Raw genomic sequence first — 23,748 nt, forward strand, 5'->3', positions numbered from 1 at the left:
GTGATGGGGACACACAAAGGGGTGGGACAATTGGATAACCAAATTGGGAGAAAATGGGGAAAAATCAGAAATAGTTATTTTATTATAATAAAAGAATAAGCATCATGCTACATTTGACTGACCAAGATAAAGATAAGTTGTGGCATCTTTTGAAATGAGTTCTAGTACAATCTCCAAACGGAAGGCCAGTTTCCTTATAACAAGAGATGTCAGAGATGTCTCAAGAAGAAGATGACACCACAAGGCAATCATCAAGACGGTTGGCAAAAGCTGTTTGGCATTAGCACAGAAGATTTAGCTATTTTTTTTTCTGGGAATAACCTATATACTCAGCTCTGCTGCTTATCCCACAAATGCATGTTCCGTACAAATGAGCCTCTTTTTAAAAGAGAATTTAACAGGCTTTCCAATGATATATGATTTTCTCCTAAGAAGCATTGTTATCACAAAGAAATAATCTACCAAACACACAATTTCCTTACTTTTTGGGCTTTTTGTTTAAAATATTTGTATGGGTACCTTAATTAAATTAGTTTTAGTGACAAACACAAATCAGCTTTACAGAGAAATGGGTCTAAGCATTTTATTAAAGCAAGCACCGCAGTGATGCCAACCGTGGCAAGAAAAAAACTCCATCATACTAAAAGGAAGAAACCTTAGGACAAACTACTAAACTACTTTATACCAGTTAAGACCAGTATTTTATTTCTTTGATTTTTTTTTACACTTGAGCTCTAAGACTCTACTTACAACACTGCTGATCAGTCCGGATGTGTGTAGAAGTGTTCGCTGGAAAAATGTTACTAACATCCAGGTACAGCCCTGTTACCCAACTCCTCAGCTCCAAACACTGTGAAATACCTACAGGATGCCTCTAAAATAGGAACTACAGTAAGCCACATTATAAGCTGACCAAATGTCTTTATTGAAGAAGAGCAGTACACATCTTTTACAGATATCAAAGATCAAACTCAGCTTCAGTCCTGGCAGTTCTCTGCAGTGCAGGAGGTTTAGGCTCTGTTATATGATAACACTGTGTTCAAACTCAGACACAGTGAATATCCTGACAGAGGTAATGGTATTATTTTTTTTTTTGTGACTTGTATTTTATTAAATTTTTCAATGTTTAACAATATCACATTTAGCCAAACACACAAAAACAAACACACACAAACACGGGGGGGGGGGGGGGGGGGGGGGGATGGGGGTGTAATGCTGTATACAGGCTTACAGTATGTAAACGAGGTAATGGTATTATAATGGTGTTGTAATCCGTTTCATGTGTCACTCTGTTGAACATTAAAAAACAGGATAAGATGAAGGACGGAAACAAATCTGAACACTAAAGTCTTTCCCCAGAGATGAGCCACTTCCTGCTGGTGTTAGATTCATCTTACATAACCTCATAAAAAATGTGTGTACATAAAAACATTATATTTAACTGTTAATCATATTGTTTATTCTTCAACTTTAAAATACAAAACAAATAGATAGAGTACAGGCCAAAAGTTTGGACACACCTTCTCTTTTTCAGTGTGTTTTCCTTATTTTCATGACTATTTACATTGTAGATTCTGACTGAAGCCATCTAAACTATAAATGAACACATGTGGAGTTTTGTACTCAACACAAAATGGTGAAATAGCTATAAAAATATATATATATATTCTAGTTTTTTTCAAAATAGCCACCCTTTGCTCTGATTACTGCTCTGCACACTCTTGGCATCATTCTCTCAATGAGCTTCAAGAGGTGGTCACCTGAAATGGTTTTCCAACAGTCTTGAAGGAAGGAGTTCCCAGAGGTGTTTATTAGCACTTGTTGGCTCTTTGCCTTCTTCACTCTGTGCTCCAGCTCACGCCAAACCACCTGGATTGGGTTCAGGTCCGGTGACTGTGGAGGCCAGCTCATTTTTTATTAAGTACATAAAACTCCACATGTGTTTATTCATAGTTTTGATGCCTTCAGTAATAATCTACAATGTAAATAGTCATGAAAATAAAGAAAACGCATTGAAAAAGCGAAGGCTTGTCCAAACTTTTGGCCTGTACTGTACATATAAAATATAAAATGCAATTTAAAACAAAAAGTTGGCATTTTTGCAACAAAAGGCTGGAAAAGCAAGAAGTTCTAATAAAAACAGCTAATAAAAAAGAGTAATGTGCAACTAACTCACACAGTAGCTGGGTATTAAAAGAGCATTTTATAGAGACATTTAGAGTTTCTCAGAAGCGAAGATTGGCAGATCTGCACTGATCCGCGAACAGCTGGGTTTAAAAATTGTGGAACAATGTTCCTAAATGTAAAACTGCAAAGTCTTTGAAGATCTTCATCGTTAGTAGATAGTATCATCAAAACAAAATCTGAGAATCTGGAGAATTCCCTGTGTAATAGGGACAAGGCCAACAGACAATACTGGTGATGCTGGGGATCTTCGGGCCCTCAGGCAGCACTGCATTAAAAACAGGCTGTATTGAGAGAATAAGCCATATGCCAGCACAATTCAGAAATGCTGCTGTCTTCTCTGGGTCAAAGTTTTTTTAAATGACTGAAACAAAATGAAAAATTGTTCTGTGGTCAAATTCAGATATTTTAAATGAGCTTCTGTGTGAAAAATCATTGCTATTTTTTTTAATTAATATTTATCAACATTTTACACAGTGTCCCATTTTTATTGCAATTGGATTTCTATTTAGTAGAAGAAATATTACATGTAAAAAGGCCCCAAGCCAAAAAAAAACAAATGCTAAAATATTACAGTAGGTATATTACAGTATATATTTTGTTTTTGCTCCACAGTGAAAAACTATAACCCTTTAGCATCATAAGACAAACCTAAAAGAATCCAGCCATGACAGAATGAAAAAACAGTAACAGAAGGAAGTTTACCGGCTCTCAGGCCAGTTCTTCCTGTAGCCAGCTCATCACTTCTCCTGAATGTTTCGCCATCCAGCTCATGTTATTTTCAGTGAACATGATGACCAGGTCCACCATCTTCACTGCAGGCTCAATTCCAGCTTTGCTGATGTTGAATTTAAACAGGTGTAACTGTTGATGCATACATGGAGAAAAATATTCATATTAGCGGTTCACATCTGCATCAGTCTTTCACTACTAATGTAAAATCTCTTTACTGTCAATCCCTGTCCTCACTGTGATTTAACTAAATCTGTATAAACATTCAAACCTTTATGTAAGAGCAGTGAGTCAATAACCACAAGAATGTGAATTTGATAACCACTTGAATTACCTCCACATCTTTTTGAACACACTTGGAGGAGAACAGTAAGTACCTGTTCTGTTTTGTCCACTAATGAATGTTTGCCCTGGCTCGAGACGATGGAGGGCCTTACCCTGCGTTCACACTGGAAAGCGACAAAGCGACAGGCCATTCATTTCCTATGGCAGGGCGCGATTTGTCGTCGCGACACGCGAGAGGCGACAAAGCGACAGAGCGACAAGCGACACAGAGCTGATTTTTTCTCAACTTTATGCAATTGAATTATGACGCGGTGAAGCGGCATTCTAACCTGACTGGCTTCTAGCTTTTCTTTGGACCAATCACATACAAGACGGTCTGACGTCCTCAAGCTTCTGCTCTCTGGATTTCTAGTTTCTTTCCCTGTTCATTCTGTTGAATGGGGTGGACCCACGTCGAACTGCGGGAACGGCTGCGTTTCCAGCGCAGTTAAATCACAGAAACGCCCAAGAGTCCAGCAAGTTTGGGAGTTATAGCTGTAGAATTAAGTGGCCAAGCGATTCCTTTTTTGTGCCTTTTTTCTCATGGGAGGCTGGACCATGATAAACGCGCACATTGAGCTTGACACGCCCACAAGCGACAAACGCTGGGCGACACAAGCGACTCGTCGCGTTCCAGTGTGAACGCAGGGTAAGTGACTTTGTTATAGGCAAATAAATGATGTAGTCTATACCACATACTGATACCAAAATGTAAAATGTTACATTCATGTTGCCAGCATTATTATTTACACAACTACAAACCATGTAGGGCCTCATTTACATACCATTAGCAGCTCAATTCCACTGAATAATCTTTTGGTTCCACAATAAACACTGGACATGAACGCTTTTTCTCCGAGCCTGCAACATAAAAGCCCATCATTTAAATCCAGCAACTAACAGAACCCCAATAAACATCCAAAAAAGGCAGATTATTTTACTCACTCATTGAAAATAATCATCCAGTTGGCTCTGATGAAGTTCCAGGCTAACGGCCGTCCAACCTCATTATCAGCAATATGACAAATGATAGAAGCGGCTTGATCCTTTGGGATCACGCTTGACTTTAATGTGTAATTCAGGTATCTGTAATAAATTACAGTTCAGATTCATTTAAAGCCAAGAACATAATGACATGTATTTCTATTTCTTTGTAAATTTGACCTAAAACTTTGTCAGATTAGATTATTATTATAATAAATTCATAATAGTAGATAAGAAGAGAGAGTCAAATATAAAAAATATAACAAAAATATTAGACAATTATTAAAATAATTTTAAACTATTAAAAGAAAATGACCTAAAATTACATATGTGTGAGTGACACATTTATCTGAACTGCTTTCTTCAGGACCTTCCACAACATTCCTATTGAATTAAGGTCAGAAATTTGACTTTGCCATTTAAAAAAATTAACACCATTTTTTTTACTATTCTTTGGTAGAATTACTTGTGTGCTTGGCGTCATTGTCTTGCTGCATGACCCGTATACTCTTGATATTCAACTCATGCTCAGATACAGCATCCTGATATTTTCCTTCAGAATTTGTGGATTAAATTCAGAATGAACTGTTTCATCATTGATGACACAACATCCTGGGCCAGACCCAGCAAAACTTGGGTCAAACCATGATACTACCATCACCATGTTTCACAGATGCAATACGATTTCCATGCTGGAATTCAGTACTTTTCTTTCTACAAACATAATGCTCATGTTCAGGGTTACATACACATACTTTTTCCATTCACAGATATGTAATATTGATATGTAAATGAGTCAGTGTAAAACCAGAGCATTTAACTCCTTAACAGGTCAGGATTTTTGACATTACACCACTAAATCTTGAGGATTTCAATTCAGGAATTTCATAAGCTTTCATGTTTGATGAGGAACATTACTAAAATCATAATTGTAATTGTGATGTAAATTATTAATTGTCAAAACATAATGAATAAAATCATAAAATTGTCTCTTTCCTGAACTTCATTTTAAAATAAATAATTTCCCGAAAATAAATTAAACAGTTCATGTCCTCCAAACTTTTAGTTTTGTTATGTTTCTCTAGTTTTTACGTCTATTTTCAAACATGCAGAATTTGGGTTGATTCCTGTTACTGATCTGGAATTATTAAGTGGATCAGAGAGAAAACAGGCAGCTTCTTCAAGTGCCCTGTAGGGGATTTCAAACCCTCAAATTTTCAGAATGTAAATTAGTTGTTTTACTGCAGAGAAAAAGGGTTTTGTATCACCTACACCTGTAGCCTGTATACAGGACAAGGCATTTTATGGGGTTAAGCAAACTGTAAACAATACAACATAGTGTATATTTGTAGCAATTTGTGGGGTTGAATTATGTGTTTTTTTTTGTGTAAAGCAGGGCTCGTCTGTATTAGGTAACTCAATGGGTGAATTTATGTGCTCACAGATTCAAAATCTCATTATATCTGGTGCAGGATAAAGCATATTGCAGCCGCTCCTTTTCTGCAGCACTGCTGCTGGTAAAGTACATCTTCCAGGCGAATAGCCACTCGTCAACACCTCCAGCAGCGATTCCATTACAGTACACTGTCCTCCTCATACTGGGGTTAATCCTGAAAGAAGGATCAAGAGATCATGATTCATTTTAGAAGGAAAATACAGGATTGTTAAACTATTCTTCATTCTTTAATCTTTAGCATATGATTGATTCAAGGAACTTCTTATTAGGTGGAAACCTGTAGACGTTAACATTTCTTATAAAACAGTTGCCAAATTTGTAAGCATCATGAACATATAGAGTGGCTTGTAAAAGTATTCATGCCTACTGAACCTTTTTCACCTTACAACCACAAACTTATATGTATTTTAAATATATTTAAGTAGCACATAATTATGAAGTGGAATAAAAATTATATTTGCTCTGAAAATCTAAAAAGTGTGACATCTATCTATCTATCTATCTATCTATCTATCTATCTATCTATCTATCTATCTATCTATCTATCTATCTATCTATCTATCTATCTATCTATCTATCTATCTCTGGCTGTATGTTTAGGGTCATTGTCTTGCTGGAAGGTGATTTTTTCTTTTGTTGACTTCAACATGTTTTCATCTAAGATAGCTCTATCCATCTTTCCATCAGCTCTGACCAGCTTCTCTGTCCCTGCTGAAGAAAAACATCTCTACAGCATGATGCTGCCACCACCATGTTTCACTTTAGGGATGGTGTGTTCAGGGTAATGAACAGTTTTGCGTTTCCGCCACACATAGCACTTTACATTTAGGCCAAAAAGTCAAACCAGTTTAATAAAAGTTTAATTCATTATTAAAAATTAAACATTGTGATTTCTGGACTTTATTTTAGATTATGTCTCTCACAGTGGACATACACCTTTGATGAAAATTTCAGATCCCTCCATGAATTTCTAAGTGGGAGAACTTGTAAAGTTGCAGGGTGTTGAAAATACTTATTTTTCTTACTGTAGTAAGGTTAAGAATTTAAGCTACCAAACCAATTCCTAAGCCATATGGATATATAGGGACAGATAGTTGCCTTCATGCCTTGATCTGTAATTTATGTTCAGACCAGATCTTGACCTCCACAGTTCCCCTGAACTGCCATTTCTTAACAACACTCCCACTGTAGAAACCACAAGATAAACTCTTCTGCCTTTTTTAGAGTTTAATTACTTTTATTGGGCAAATCTTACGCAGTTGTTTGAGGACCCACACTCTAAAAAACAGAGGTACGATATGAGTACTTTTTTGTACTCAAAGGTACACTCTTCATAATTGTACCCTCAAAGGAACAATATTGGTCTTTACAGGGTCAGATTTGTTCCCTCTGAAGTACAAAGTAATTTCTAACAGCAATAAGCACAAATTTGTACCATTTAACCAGCCAAAGGTACATTCAGTATTCTGTATCACTGTGCTAATGAACAATATATATTTTATTTGCACATTTTTTATTTAAAAGCCAGACAATTTTGGATCATCAAGTTTTTGAGCCATATTTAGTTGATGATAATGTTTATAATTTTTATAATCTTTACTGCCACAAAAACCATGGGTACAAAAAAGGACTTTCACTGAAAGGTACTTTTTTGTACCTCAATATAAGGTACAGCCCCAGCGACAAGCTTTGTACTCTTTTAAGTACAAATCTGTACTTATATTTCTTAGAGTGTAGTGGGTGCTGGGTTTAAAGTGAAGGAATGTATAAAGCTTAGAACCTGGATGTAGATGAGACTACAATGGAAAATACTGAAAATATTCTGCAAACTGAAATAAACTGCTTACGAGTTTTTGTCAGGATTCTCCATCCACAGGCGGTACCACTCTGTGGTGAGATTAACACAGTCCTCTAGACCAGCTGAGCAGGCCAGAGAGATGGCATTATCTAGATTGTATCTGTGAAATGAGAACTGATTAAGTTTTATGTATTGTATGAACTGATGCATCTTCTAAAACAACAGTCTAAAAAAAGGCAGTATACATGATTTACACACAAATGTTTAAATATGTGGAACTTAAAGAAAGCTCCTTCTTACTGGTCAGCAAGTCTGGATGGAAACTTTGTCCAGTCATCAGTGATGTTCTTGAAGTAATAAAACAGTGGTTGAACTTTGCTTCGCAGGTACTTCTACAGTGATTACAGAATATTACAGAAAGTTAGAATTTTACTAATAATTGGAACATTTTCTAAAAATAATGCAGTGTACGATTTTAATATTTAGGTGATGAGTGTTTATAGATAGGAAAAAAATATTTTTTATTCTTTGACAAATAAAAAAATCTGGTCTGAAGTAGATTAATCAAACCTGTATGTTCTCATTAACTATAGTTCGACGAAACTTGTCGAAGAGGTTGTTGAGGTTCTTTGTGGCAGACTTCCATGGCTGGTACTCCCTCTCCTCAGAGAGATAACTGGTGGTTCTCAGAGCCACAGAGATGTTGATTATATTTGCCCTTAAAAGAATCAACATAAAATCAAAAATCAATCAGTTTGATCTTAAAAGCTACAAAAAAACATACAGTAAATACTTAAAAGTTTAGAATCATGCGATTTTTGTTCTTGTCAAAACCCTGTAGATTCTTACTGGATTAAAATGACTTCACAGGCATTACTTTCAGAATGGAAAAATTGGCAAACAATGTAGATTCATACTGGATTAAAATCAAGTCACAATTATTGTTGTCAGAATGTACAAATTAAATTAGGACTACACACACTCTAGATTCATACTGGACTAAAATCATTTCACAGTTATTATTTTCACCCCCTGTAGATTATACTGGATTACATTCATAAAGTTGGTAATAATGAACACTAATAATAATGAACAGCTCCAGTGGGACTCTTACTTTGCAAGGTTAAAAGCATCATCCACAATCTGAGCCCTGTTGAGTACAGGTATTACCTGCATTCAAAAAAACAGAGCAACACCAGTTTATTATCAGACAGAAAACCTAAAGTGATAAAATGTATAAAATATGAATTATAAGTTGGTGTGTGATTAATCATCAAGAATTTAGGGATTTTCTTTTTCAGACTCTCCTGATTAATCCAGGTTCAGTCGATGTGTTCCAGCAGAGAAATCAACGAACTGTTCCCCACCCCCTACTAAACCAATAAACTGAAGATCTTACTGAATGGTCTGTAGATAACTGTGAGAGGAGACGCTGCCAGTTTTGGGGATCATAGTTAACCCTGTAAAATCCTGAAACGTTCACGTTTGCCAGCAACCACTCGTTGTCCGTCTTCATAGGATCATGAGTAGCTGTGAAGATACAAACGATAGAAGATACAAAACAAAAGTTATACATTAAAACAGTATTTATTAATTAATAATTAAATAATTAATTGGTTCTCTGTCGATTTTGCATTTATGAGCGATACAGTTTATATCTAGACAATTTAATTGTATTTACAATAAAATTGCGGGTAAAAAGTTATGGGGAGGAATTAGCGCCAAATTGGAAGTCAAACACCGCTGTGAAAAAATGTAATGTAAATGTAATCCTCACTAACATGCAGAATACCTGCCAAAATGAAATGCAAAATCACTATTACATTACATTTGAGTGCACCTGATCTCTTTACAGAAAAACAATACACAAGAATTAACATTTTCAAAACAAAATGCTGAATTTGTGTCAGAACTGCACTTAAAATGCAGTCAGCTCATCTGCATTGTATTCCACTGTGTAGCGCTGTGAATGTTCAAAAGCAAATCACAAAGTACAATAAAATTCTGATTGAAGCTTAAGTTTGCTGCAGTCGTTACCGTTTTTCTCAAGCAGCCAGTATCGGTCCATGAGAGTTCCATTCTTCATCCAGGAGATGGGAACAAACCACTCATAACTACAACGAAAATACAACAGGAGGGAGAGATTTTAAAATAAGGTCACAAAAACAAGCATTTACATTGGTGAATGGTTACGTAATGTAGCAACTTATTATTATTATTATTATTATTACACATTACTAAAGTTTAATGCTTAAGAATGTTGTAAATAATAACAATTTAAGACATTAGTTGAAACTATTTATGGATTACTATTTAATAATTAGTTAAGATATTCTGTCATAAGTACTGTTAATTAATCCAGCCTTATTGTAGAGTGTTAATAGAGACTGTATCCACATTATACTGTACATTTATAATCACATGTCTATAGAGCTTTCACAATAATGCCATTATAGACTTGCTGTAAAATATATTGACATGTAAATTATTTTTAGATGATTGATATTACTCAATTTTGTTTTTTGTTTTTAAGCAAAGAGAGACTATAAGTCGGTTTCTCAATTTTGTTTTAAAACTGCATTTTTTAATATATTTTATTTCTGTTTTATTTATTAAGGACATTAATTATTATATGATCAATATATCAGTGAAATTAAATAACAGTATCTACCTATTTCTGTTCGTCTAACTCTCTGTCTATAAATCTGTATCAGTACATTTTAATGCCAACATTGCGCATTATCTCTTTTGATATGCAGTATCATAAACATACTTGTAAGGCGATGATCTGCTTGGTTTTGAATCTGCGTCTGACAGGAAGTGGTTCTGGGTGATGTTTCCTGTTCTGGTGTCAATGGTGACCACTGGGAAGCCCATCTGGAGAATCCAGCGATTCATGATTTCAGATATGGTGACTGGAAGATTGACCTCTGGATCGGCGTCGACCACCTTCCCAATGTATAAAACACAGTCAGCAGATTAGCATAAAGCCGTTTTAACATAAAACGAACTGACCAATCACAGCACAGACAAACGTACCTCCTGAAGTTTCCCCCACAGGTCAGTGTACACTGTGTTCCCGTACGCAAACTGCTTCAGATAGGCCTGTGGAGGCAGAGCATCACAAATTCATCTCTGCTCAGTTTTTAATCACCATGCTGTTCATCTACTGTTCACACTGTAAAATCACCTACACTGAGTCCTCTGGCGAACACTGGCTCAGATAAGAACTCTGACAGCATTCTTAACACAGCGCCGCCCTGCAGTTCACAACAGAGCACAGATTAACACAACTATCAACCACAGAGCATCACACTGTAGATCAGAATTTACACTGTAACACATTTCACAGGGTCAGAGACAGTGGGACTGGGGTACCTTGCTGTAGGTGATGGTGTCAAAGAGTGCACTAATCTTTTCAGGAGTGTTGACCTGCTCTTCAGGGAGGGACAGTGGGTGAGAAAATGACAGAGCGTCGGCCTCAAATGCATCATGAATCACATTCAGCACCATCAGATCTTTCTGGAATGGAAACATCAGTTACATGTCGGCTTTAAAACACCTACAGCTGTAATATGGATGAGTAATAATGGCGGCCTATATAAAGTGTGAACATGTTTTCATGGTCAAAATGATCATGAGGTGTTGGTCGCATTAACAGATTACCACTATGTGTGAGGTTTTTTTCACTGTGTTTTCTGCTAAATCTGTGTCTTGATTTTAGATGTGAGTCTGTGCTAACTGACTGCAGAGCGGCTGTTATTCTGCAGTTTGAGAAAGTTTGATAAATTCATGGATTGGCTGAGCTCGCAAAAAAAGTGCTTACAATTAAAAAGTGTTGTAATATCTAAGTCTAGTCTCAGTCTCAAGATCGCGAGAGCATGAATGAAAACTTTGGTCTCGTCTCGGAGACCTCATGGTCTTGGTTTCTGGATGAGGTGGACCACTTAAAAAGGATGAGTTTTTTTTATTTTACCAATTTGAAAACCTCTGGAATATAATTAAGAGGAATATGGATGACCACAAGCCATCAAACCAAACTGAACTGCTTCATGTTTTGCACCAGGAGTGGCATAAAGTTTTCCAAAAGCGGTGCAGGAGAACATGCCAAGGTGCATGACAACCAGGGTTATTCTACCAAATATTGATTTCTGAACTCTTAAAACTTTATGAATATGAACTTGTTTTTTTTGCATTATTTGAAGTCTAAATGCTCTGCATCTTTTTTGTTATTTTAGGCATTTCTAATTTTCTGCAAATAAAAGCTCTAAATGACAATATTTTTGTTTGGAATTTGGGAGAAAAGTTTGTCCGTATTTTATACAATTTTATAAAAATGAGTTTTATAAAATTCAGTTTTTTCTATAAAATTTAAGAGCAGTTCTGCCTAATAAAGAGTTAAGTACTTGAATTTCTTGTCTTAATGTGTTTGAGAGCATCATTTGTGTTGTGAAGAGGTACAGTTTGTTATACAGTGAAGATCCCTATTTTTATAATACGTTTCTAAACAATGACAAGAACTTCTCAACTAAGTAAAGAAAAAATCACTTTAGTTAATCTAAAAATTTCAAGAACTTCATAAGTATCCTTAACTGCAGTCGTAAAGACCATCAAAAACATTATGATGAAACTGGCTCTCATCTGCAAGTTAGAAACTGCAAGTTAGCAGCACCCCAGATAAGAGCACCTAAATGCTTTACAGAGTATTTTGGCTTGTTTAACACTTGGATGTTGTGGGTTTATATTTATGTATTAACTTATTATTAAGCTTTATAGAAGCAGTTTATCTGATGAAAAATATCTAAATCTCAATCTCAGTCTTGGTCTAGGTCTGGTCCTCAGCCACTTCAGGTCTCTGCCTTAACTCCAGACCAGACCATTTAATATCTAGTTCTAACCTCTGTCTCGGTAATTCCCATTCTTGGTCTTGACTAAAACATTACTTACGATATTCCAGGTGGGCTGAACATCATCGACCCCAAGATACGAGACGTAGGTAGCAAAGCCTTCATTTAACCACAGATCATTCCACCATTTCATGGTCACAAGATTTCCAAACCACTAAAACAATAAAACATCATTAATAATAAAACATCATTAACACATCATTCACGCAGCTGGACGATTGGGCTTGAAGAGATTTTAAATTAAATGTAGAAATGTTCGTACCATGTGTGCGAGTTCATGAGCTATTATAATTGCCACGTGTTCTTTATCCTCGTTGGAGGAGGTTTTGGGGTCATAGAGAAGAGCGGTTTCTCTGTAAGTGATTAAACCCCAGTTCTCCATGGCTCCTGCACTGAAATCAGGCAGGGCGATCTGGTCTGTAAGAAGAGAAGGAGAAATTCGGAAAACACTGAATGCTTACAGCTGTGGTCAGGTATTTACATACACTCCACATGGTCATAAATGTCATGGCAATATTAGACCATGCCTGTATGCAGACACTTTCACCCAGCTGATAATGTTCGGTTGGTAGTTTGTTCAGCTCTTGGCAGTAATAACCTGAAATAGTCAATATTCTTAAATTTTTCTTAGTGAACATGATTGACAACAGATAGTAGCTTCTTCTATGTGTCCACATACATGGGGTTTGTTTGATATCATGTACTGGGTTGAAAAACACACAGTACAATGGGAAAGTCTAAAAAATGGATTGCAGGTGGGAGAGTTGTTAATCTACTCAAGTCAGGAATATCTGCAAGAGGAGGTGTTAGGAGGTGTAGCCACTTTCCAAAAGTCTGGAAGAATGTGCATTTAAATAAAAAAAAATGTTTTGATTGTTGCTTCCGTTAAACCAGCATCACTGTAAATTCCCCTCCTGAACAACTGACATCTTTAAACTCAGCAAAGGTTTGCAGCTAAGCCAAATGGACAAAAACAACCTACTTAAAGAAAGTATAATGGGCAGATTATGTTTGATTGATTGTTTTGCCACAGTGACAAAGTTTTGGTAGAGTTTAAAGAAGCTGCTTTTAAGCATGGTGGTGGTGGCATCATGCTCTAGGGATCATGTTCTATTTTGCTGCCAGTGGAAGTGGTATATTGCACAGAGTGGATGAAAAAGGAGGACAACCTCAAAATTATCCAGCAGATCCTGAGAATGTTCACTCTTCAATCCCAGGCTAATACACATGTTACGATAAAACATAGAGTTATATAGGGCTCACATATGATGCTACGGCAGAAAATGTTACCCTTTTACATCATTGCCACCCGGTGGATATAAAATAAGCCTTACACACTCTTTTCAATGAGGAAAACATGGTCAAACAGCCAAATAAGTCTTTTGATTTTTTTGTTTTACATATATATAGCAATTTGACCATTAACAAAGGTTGACCATGTGGCTATGATGCCTGTAAAAAGGGATAAAAATGTAAACTGCAAACTCTGCAAATTATGTCCTAGAAAAAGAAATAATAAAAAATTAACAATAAAAAATAGTGTTACCTGATTTCGGCATTGGATATGTTGAGTTGTAGTAATTCTGAAAGTAATCGAGAATGTGTCCAGTGATGCTCCGGGCATACTCCCCGTGTCCATCTACAAGGGCTTGCCTTCGAGCCCAGACTCGAATCTGAAAAAAAAAAAAGACTCACGTTTCATTAAAACTAGCTTTATAAAAATGTGTTATATTTTCTTTATTTAGGTATAAAAAGTTAAGTGTTGTCATGTGGAATAATGGTTTCACCACATTGAACAATAGTAAATTCTTACCAAAACATCAGACTTTGTTCTTGTCCTTATGTAGGCAAAATTGCTGACGACAAAAGCTACCAGATACGTCGACATCTTTTCAGTTGGTTGAAACTTAGTCTGTAAAAGCCTTTGATACCTCGGGGTTATGATCTCTGTCCCTAAAAAAAATCACAAAAAAAAAAAAAAAAATCAGAATGTCCAATAAATTTGCTTTGGAAACACTGCAGGTAATCACAGCATACAGTCAAATTCATTGATCTAGATTTTATCAGGTAATTTCAGCATTTGAGGACAAACTTCGTTCTGTTGAAATTTGAAAGACTAAAATATATATAGTGTACTAATGTGATGTCATCAACTGAAATTACACACTTGTGGTAAAAATGAGACAAGGATTTAACCAAAAAACTTAGTCAATGCACAAGAAAGCATCAAAACCAGAGACAAGCCTATGGCGCCACATCAATGTCAAAAGTCAGGGGCGCAAAAATACCAGGTGAAAAAAATTAACCAGCGTGTTTTAACAGTTTTGCGTGTGTAAATGAACTTCTCGTGAGCACATATGTGAAACTAGCGTGCAAAAAAAGGGAATTGTGTGCGCTCTGAAGAATATGTTGCTCTTGAGCTTCCTTTTTCTTCTCACGGGTGTTTTTTTTCCTCGCACGCTGTGTGAATTAACTGCAGCAGCAGTTTGTGCTCGACTGAGTGCTTTGCGCTGGAGTTTTAAAAGGGGTGGTTCCCTCAGCGAACACTGATATCTCCGGGGTTAATTTCTTTATTTTTTTCACCTGGTATTTTTGCACCCCTGACTTGTACTTTTGCAGCCTCGACTTTTGACATTGATGTGATGCCATACAAACCAGTCAAAACATCAGAGTAAAGATAAAGTCCAAAAAAAAAAAAAAATTGATGATAAAGAAAAGAAAACCACTTATAAACCAATAAATATTTTTAATGTAAATATTACGAATTTCAGAATTAATAAATTGCAGATGTAGCATACTAATCATCTACCCTGATAATGCTCTTTGTAATAAAGCAGAAAAAGCCTTCAGTATAATCATGGTAAAGAAACTGCATTCACTATTGTATTGTATTTAAAAAGTTGCATTTTCTCTGCCTGTTGTTAATAATCTGTTTAAACAATTTTTATACCAAAAATAGAAAGGAAAAAAAAGCTGAGCATTGAAAAATTTAAAATATGTCAGTAAATGTGATGTAAAAGTGATGTAAATGCTAGTTACCGATTTTCATGCCATTAGATAGAGCCACTGTGGAGAACGGGTGAATGAGGGTCACATGGAAAACAGCCTTCATCGCCGGCTCATCAAAACACGGAAAAGCTTTCCTGGCATCTGTCGGCTCCATCCTTGTTGTTGCAATGATTCTACCCAAACAATCAGCAGATATTTAATCAGAACAGATTCCAACAACAGGAACTACAGAACAGACTCAAAATTACAATGCAATACAAATAAATAACTAACAAAATAATGATCATCAATCATCAGCTTGTCTATCAGCTTATCACACAGGATCTCTTTATTATTCTCTGATCATAAATGTTTTTGAAGTGTTTAAGATACTTGGTTTTAGAAGAAACAATATGAAAAAGTCTAGTTATGTTGTGCATGAATTGAAAAAAAAAACAAAAAAAAAAACACTGCAATACAATCAGGAGGAAGATGGATGATCACAAGCCATCAAACCAAACTGAACTGCTTGATTTTATGTACCAGGAGTGGCATAAAGTTATCCAAAAGCAGTGTGTAAGGTGCATGAAAACTGTGATTAAAAAACAAGGTTATTCCACCAAATATTGATTTCTTAATTTATAAAACTTTATAAAAAATGAACTTATTTTCTTTGCATTATTTGAGTTTTTTAAATAAATATTTTTTTGTAACAAGCAACTTTAAACGAGTACATAAAGATAACAATACTTCTACAATATCATATAATTTTAATGCTATAAATGTACTGAATGCTCTTTCTTAAAACTGCTGGATGGTTTGGTATTTGCACAGTGCTGGATAGGTTTTTGTGTAGTCAAGTTACAGGGGCAGTAACTAGTTAGTAGCAACAATAGGTGCATTTTTAGTGCTAATTAATCCACCTGAGCAATCCAATTAGAATGGATACAGAGCAGCATTAACCTTATTTGTGTAATAATTGAATTGTACTTGACTAACAAAGAATACAAGTTCATATTCATAACGTTTTAGGAGTTTAGAAATCAATACTTAGTGGAATAACCCTGGTTTTTAATCACAGTTTTCATGCATCTTGGCATATTCATCTTTAGATTAATATATGAATGTGTTTCGTAAATGTTGATCAGCCATAACATTAAAACCACTGGCAGATGCAGTTGATAACACTGGTAACCAGTCAGTTCTTTTAGTTGGTGTGTAAGAAGCATAAGAATCTGAGACCTGGGTCAAATTGTAATGACTAGACACCTGGGTCAAAACATCTCCAAAATTGTAGGCATCTCTTGTGGGGATTTCTTCATATGCAGTGGCCTTGGATGCCCAAGAATCACTGCTAAAGACCTAAAGGATCTGCTGCTAATGTTAAACTTGGCACCAGATACCACAGTAGGCTACTCCTGTGTTGTTGGCTCCATGCCTTAACATGTAATAGCTGTAAAGATGGCAGAAAATGGAGCTAGACAACACTAGTGGCATGTGGTTTTAATGTTATGGCTAATCTGTGAATAATAACCCATTCCAACCCAGCAGGTTTCTGCATTTAGGTTATAAGTAATATATGTTTTCCTGCCTCTAGAGGTTTTAACAGTAAAATAGACCAAAATATGTCTTACTTCTTCACCCCATCCTCAACGTATTCAGTTCTGTAAAACCCACGAAGGTCATCAGCCAGTTCTCCCTGGAATTCCATGTAGAGCCAGTAGGTGCTTCCAACCTGCAGGGTCTCGCTGAGCTGAATCACCAGATACTGGGTTTCCACTTCAAGCCATGTTTTCTTTATAGCAGGAGCTTCAGCGCCCTCCAGACCGGTCAGCTTGGCATGGTGTCCTTCTGGAGTCAGAGTGTAGTTGAGTTTGTTGGAGTGAATGAGGATCAGACCTGTTTCTTTCACACATGTGAAGGCCACTCCTGAATGTCCAGTGAAGATGTACATGCCGTAGATGTTCCTGAACAGTCGAGGCCACATGGTTATATTGTAGTACTGAGGAGAGAGAGTGCCGGGTAACCTGTAGCTCTTCCAAAGACCTGGCTTGTCAGTGTGTAAGTGAAGGTCCGTGTGAGGGTCCTTTTCATTGTAGACCTCAAAGAACTCAGGTTCCTCATCACTAAAAGTGTTGTAATCCTCTAAAGTATCATAATCCTTAGTACTGTAGTACTGAGGAGAGTCAGTGCTATTTAACTTGTCGTTTTCCCAGTTATCTGCCCTGGACTTTTGTGGAGAGAGGACCACCAAGAAGATAAGGATAATGATGATGGCTGCAGTGGTGAGTATACCGGCCACAGGCCTGCTAATGCACGACCCCGTGCCCATGTCTGCAGGTTTCAGGGAAGTCTCGCATGGCTAAGAAGGCATTTCGTTCTTATATAGGCTTATAAAGGCACATAGTGACGTCAATTCATGAACGGCTGCATCATTTTACGGAAGAGGAGGATCCATCACAAAGTCTATGAATTTACTCAGTCAAACCACACTGACCACTTCCTTAATATGATTCTAAAGGCTAGAGTGAGTGAGAGCACGCAACGTGCACCCAATCACTAAATAAAAATCATTATTGTGAAGACACCTAACAATTAACATTGTTCTTTTATTCTATAAACTACGGATAACAATGCTCCCAAATTTCAAATAAAAATATTGTCACTTAGAGCATTTATTTGCAGAAAATGAGAAATGGCTGAAATAACATAAAAGACGCAGAGCTTTCAGACCTCAAATAATGCAAAGTTATTTTTCACAATTTTTATGCATCTTGGCATGTTCTCCTCAACCAGTCTTACACACTGCTTTTGGATAACTTTATTCCACTCCTGGCGCAAAAATTCAAGCAGTTCAGCAAGGTTTGATGGCTTGTTTGGTTTGATCATCCATCTTCCTCTTGATTATATTCCAGAGGTTTTCAATTTGGTAAAATCACAGAGATTTATGAATTACCATGATTTATTCTGGCCCAAATTCCAAAGTCCTTGTCTAATAAAATGATCATAAAGACAAAACATTGAAAGTCAACAATTTCCATTTGAAAGAAGCAACTGGCTTTCATACATTTTGGCAAATAAGTTTAAGTGTAGGTTTATAATAATTTATAGTCCCACAAGATTCTATTTTAGGGCCTGTAAAACGTATTATATAGAGGTGCATCTGAAAAGATCTAATTATCTTTGAAAAGTTAGTTTAGTTCAGTAACTTAGTTCAAAATGTAAAACTCAAATATTATATAAATATATTACACACAGAGTGATCTATTTTAAGTGTTTATTGTTTTATTTTTGAGGATTATGTTGTACAGCTAATGAAAACCTAAAAGTCAGTATCTCAGAAAATTAGAATATTATATAAGACCAATTGGTACTTTTGGCAGCATGGGAGAAAATCTCCTGGTAGAAGATGCACTGTCTTTAGACTTGATATAACACAGTGGACCAACACCAGCAGATGACAGACATGTCTCTCCAAACCATCACTGATTGGTGGAAACTTCACACTAGACCTCAAGCTCAGCTTGAACTGTGTGTCTCTCCACTCTTCCTCCTTCCAGACTCTGCTCCCTTGATTTCCAAATGAAATGAAAAATTTACTGATAGTCAGTGATGGTTTGGAGAGACATGTCATCTGCTGGTGTTGATCCACTGTGTTATATCAAGTCCAAAGTCAGTGCAGTCTTTTCCCATACAATCTTACAGCACTTCATACTTTTATAGAGATGCAAATTTTATTTTCCAGCAGGACTTGGCACTGCCCAAAGGTACAAATTGGTTTTATGTAATTCTAATTTTCTGTGACACTGTTTTTGGGGGTTTTGTTGGTTGTAAGCCATAATCATCAACAATAAAAGAAATAAACACCTAAAATAGATCACTCTTTCTGTTATACATTTTTTTTTAGGTGAACCTTACACAACACTGAAGATATGTGGGCTACAGGGCCTAGGGCATTAAACACAGATTCACACATGTGTTTTTAACATACTGAATATATATATATATATATATATATATATATATATACATATATATATATATGTATATATATATATATATATATATATATATATATATATATATATATATATGTATATATATATATATAGAGAGAGAGAGAGAGAGAGAGAGAGAGAGAGAGAGAGTATATTCTATAATTTATTTAAGCATTGGCATTCCTAAAATTGTCTAAAAGCCCAAAATGTCCAAAAGGTCAAAAGAAATTCAAAATTTACATAGTTCAAAGTGTACACTGTACCGTGAATGTTGTGTTTGCTGTGTGCATATTTTTCATTTTGATATGTGGCATTTTTATACACGCAAACATTTTGGCAGAGCCTTCACCCATAACAACATCTGTGCTGCTGGGTAATGCTGTTTTGGGGTCAATGTGGTTTTCCATTTAACTCTAAGCGGTGGTTGAACTGAAAACATGTCACATCATAAACAAACTCATTACCAAGTGACCCAATTAAGTCTACGCACTGTAACAAGCCCACTCTCTCATTTACTTAATTATTTACAAAGAGGTTCAAATCCATTCTAATGGGCATGTGAATTACTGTGACTGTGTATTACATAAACATTTATTTTTACTGGAGCTCCCGTGCAAAACTTTCTTCTTTCTGATATTACACAACACATGATGTCAGTCCTGATACTGTCAGTCTGCCTGTCCAGGACTCTTACACACTCACAGACTCCATTTCCCACATTCTCACTCTCAGGACTACAGTAACTCCTTGGATCACTTCAGCATTCTGGTTTGCCCAGCTTCTAATTAGTACTTGGACTAATTATATATATATATATATATATATATATATATATATATATATAGTATAAATACTTCTCTGTTTGCTCTCTCTGGTTGCCGAGTATTGAATGTAGGTTCCCTAGCTTTTCTATGATGCATTTCTCTTCTGTTATTCTCCTACTCTGTGTTTGACCTGTTTCTGTTTATCGTTTACTCTCTTGCCTTGCCCAGTTTATTTTTGTTTGTGTTAGTGGCTGTTCTTGCTTGTGTTTTGGACTTTTCCACTCCCTGTCTATTCATGTACCGACCCTGCTTGCCTTACTACTCCTAGTATGTTGTTATTTTATGCTGTCCTTTGGTTACTAACCCTGCCTGCTTTTTTACTATCCTTTTGTATATCATCCCTCTGCCAATCAGTGTTGCCAACATAGCGACTTTGTCGCTATATTTAGCGCCTTTTCAGACCTTCTAGCGACTTAAAAAAAAAGAAGCGACTAACGACAAATCTAGCAAATTTTTGTGGTGTTATTGGAGACTTTTGGCGACTCTGAGATAAACACACACGCTCTTTAGTTACTGACCTCAGCGAGCAGCGGGTGCCATGAGCCCCGCCCCACAACACTCACAGTGCAGTCTCTCACTGTCAGAGCACACCCACACCGCTTCACGAACACACTGTAAATCAACTGCGCATGCCCACAGCTGCCGCTGAGTGACCCCGCCCCGTATTTACAGAGCAGGATGTTAATATAAATGTCTTTAGCGTGACACGAACAGAAATCACTGAATTTAACTGCACACAGTTAGTCTGTCAGTCCCTTACCTCATTCACTATGCAGCCTGTCACTCACCTCGTCCACAGTGTCTGCCTCTTTAGAAAAAGCTAAACATCTAGCTAGCTAGTTCATCATCGAATAATTTGTCTATAAAAGGTTTAAAAATAAAGCTTCTAAAGTTTGAAAACTTAAGAAAACATTAAAAAATAAATAAAATAAAAACAAAAACAAAAAAAATCTGAAAAAACAAACCAAAAAAACATAGAATAAGGCTAACTGTCGCTCTTATAATAACCTTTAACAACACCGCAAAAAAACTAAATTATGTAATTAATGTAAAAATGAAGTTATTTTGAGAAGTGACTGCCTATTTAAACAGCAACAGAAGTTGTTCATTTGTTAGAGTTCATTTGTAACATGTAACCTATTCAGAGGTGGAAAGTAATGAATTACATTTACTCAAGTTACTGTAATTGAGTAGATTTTATGAGTAATTTGTCATTTTTAAAGTAGTTTTTAAAATAGGTAATTTTACTTTTACTCAAGTACATTTTGACACAAGTAATTTACTTTGCTACATTGGAAAACTCCCAATTACTGAGTAAAAAAAAAAAATGCTGGGAAAAAAAAAGTGTGGCACGGATGCTCGCACGTGGATTAACGAGGCAGTAACCTCCTCATGCAATGCAAAATGTGCCCCGCCGGACAGAGCTGTCAACTTTCAAAACTTCCACATCAAACCTGTAACAGCATGTGGTGGTAAATATTTTTATCATTAAACAGTCTGCTTGAATGTTAAAAAAACATGTAAATAGCAGTTAAAGCAGAGCAATGGCAAGTTAAAAAATAATAATGAACTGTAAAACTATAAAATTACAGTTTATAGTCACATATATGACCTTAACTTTTTAATAGTAAAATGGATCATAGAAACGTATGCCACTTGTTCTTGAAAATGTTTTATGGGGTGGTCTGAACAAATATTGCCTGAAAGTTCCAAATTATTCTGTGGAATAAAAGTTCATTAAAAAACATTTATTTTATGATTTGTTTTTACATTTTACATCAAATAATTAAAAGTTATTATGTAACTTTTACTCAAAGTACATTTTAAATGAAGTACTTTTTACTTTTACTCGAGTAGATTTTTAGATGGGTACTTTTACTTGAGTAGAATTTTAGCAAAGTAAAGGTACTTTTACTTAATTACAATTTTTCAGTACTTGTTCCACCTCTGAACCTATTTAAGGTTTTTTTGCTCCATTTTTTCTCTCCCACAACGTGAATCCTTTAGAGCTTCAAAAATATGCATTATGCAAATTAGGTGATGTCCTCATTTATTGACTTCTAGCGACTTTTAGGACAGCCAATAGCTACTTTCCTTACTGAGGAGTTGGCAACACTACTGTCAATAAACTGTGTAAACTCCATCAGCGTGTGTCTCTCCTAGTCCTGGTGTTCATTACACATGAAGTTTTTACTTTCAGGGTCATTTAAATGTGGAGGCGATGATTAGTTTCTTAGTTCCACTTGATTTTGTGTTTCCACTGGTGACATTTAGTCTCCCAGGTGGTGCGACTGTCTAAGTGCTAACTCTATAATTAGGAGTTGGCATGTTTGATCCTCACCATTGCCTCAGTGACCCGATGTTTGGGAGTCCAAAAGAGCATAATTGGCCTTGTTGTCTCTGGGTAGCCCTCTTTTAGCATGATGCTAGCTAGTGTAGGTGTTTTGTATTACGTAAATAAACACCTTGGTTTAACACTGTAGACTGTAGCGTGTTCTTACCGGGAAATCTATGCCCTTCTTCTTGTCACAGGTGTGGTAAAGAGTCTGGGGTAAAGTGGTCAACCACATCCTTAAGTATGTTCTTACTGGCCCAGTTTCATTTTACAAAAAACAATACCTCCCACAGATACACTGTAACAGTGAATAGTTTAAACATTTGTTTAATAGTATTCTCCCTTCCTCTGTAGTGAAGTCAACTTTTTTACAGTTTGTCTCAATTGTTTACACACATTTTCTGAAAGCATGCCTCACACTCTCAGAACTCAATTCTTCTGCACAATGAAACTTTACATTCAAAATAATGTTATCTTTTCTCAAAATGTTTTGTTTTTAGATGAAAACACACAAACCATCATAAGAATAGACATTTATAAGAACCAATTAAACACTTCTCCTTTGACGTCCTTTTTATGTTCAGTGTTACACTTACTACAGACAAAACATACATAACTGTGTTGTAAAATATTTCAGAATATTGTTTTTATATACAGAACACACAAAATACACGGTAAAAAAGTTTTATTTCCCCACAAAAACAATGTAGACATTGTACATCCCAACCAGCACACAGTTGTGTATGTACTGTGGTCTACATACAAAACAGAAACTGAAGATTTTACTGTATACATTTACAAGGAAAAAAAAGCTATGCTCCATCTGTTTCGGTCTTGCCACAGTACCCTATCCACATCACAAGCACTGTTTTTCTAGAGAAAAAATAACGTATGACAGGGCGCTAACGTAGTATGACGAATCCCGCCATGAAGAGAATCAACTGTACAAACCGTTAAATACTTTAAATACTGTGTTGGAACATAAAGTAGGAATACGTTTCCCATTAGAGATTGTATATGTACTTATGTTTCAAACCAGTTTCTAATGTAGTTTGGATCTGAATTGAAAAAAAAAGTTTTTAAAGTGGTTTCAATGTAGGTACGATCTAGAAATACACCAAAATCTGACTTTTCTGGAAGAAACATAGCCTACACAGCTGAGAGGTCGCTTGTGAAGATAAAAACAACCTTACCTCTCTAAACAAAAATCATCTGCCA

The 23,748-nt window shown here is 36.0% G+C and overlaps 1 protein-coding gene across 1 annotated transcript; it reads right to left on the reverse strand.

Moving 5' to 3' along the window:
• Positions 1-2,012: 2,012 nt before the first annotated feature.
• LOC125782284 (aminopeptidase N-like) lies at positions 2,013-17,725 on the reverse strand. Its single transcript, XM_049465868.1, has 20 exons — positions 17,008-17,725; positions 15,425-15,567; positions 14,199-14,338; positions 13,932-14,058; positions 12,648-12,802; positions 12,426-12,539; positions 10,857-11,000; positions 10,673-10,738; positions 10,518-10,583; positions 10,252-10,427; positions 9,516-9,592; positions 8,878-9,008; positions 8,593-8,648; positions 8,049-8,196; positions 7,779-7,870; positions 7,528-7,638; positions 5,667-5,834; positions 4,186-4,326; positions 4,026-4,101; positions 2,013-3,048 (listed from the first exon to the last, which is right to left on the reverse strand). The coding sequence occupies exons 1-20, from the start codon at positions 17,703-17,705 to the stop codon at positions 2,896-2,898; spliced, it is 2,982 nt and encodes a 993-aa protein (XP_049321825.1). The 5' UTR covers positions 17,706-17,725; the 3' UTR covers positions 2,013-2,895.
• Positions 17,726-23,748: the final 6,023 nt, after the last annotated feature.

Source organism: Astyanax mexicanus, chromosome 16 (genome assembly GCF_023375975.1).
Source record: "Astyanax mexicanus isolate ESR-SI-001 chromosome 16, AstMex3_surface, whole genome shotgun sequence".
NCBI lineage: Eukaryota > Metazoa > Chordata > Actinopteri > Characiformes > Acestrorhamphidae > Astyanax > Astyanax mexicanus.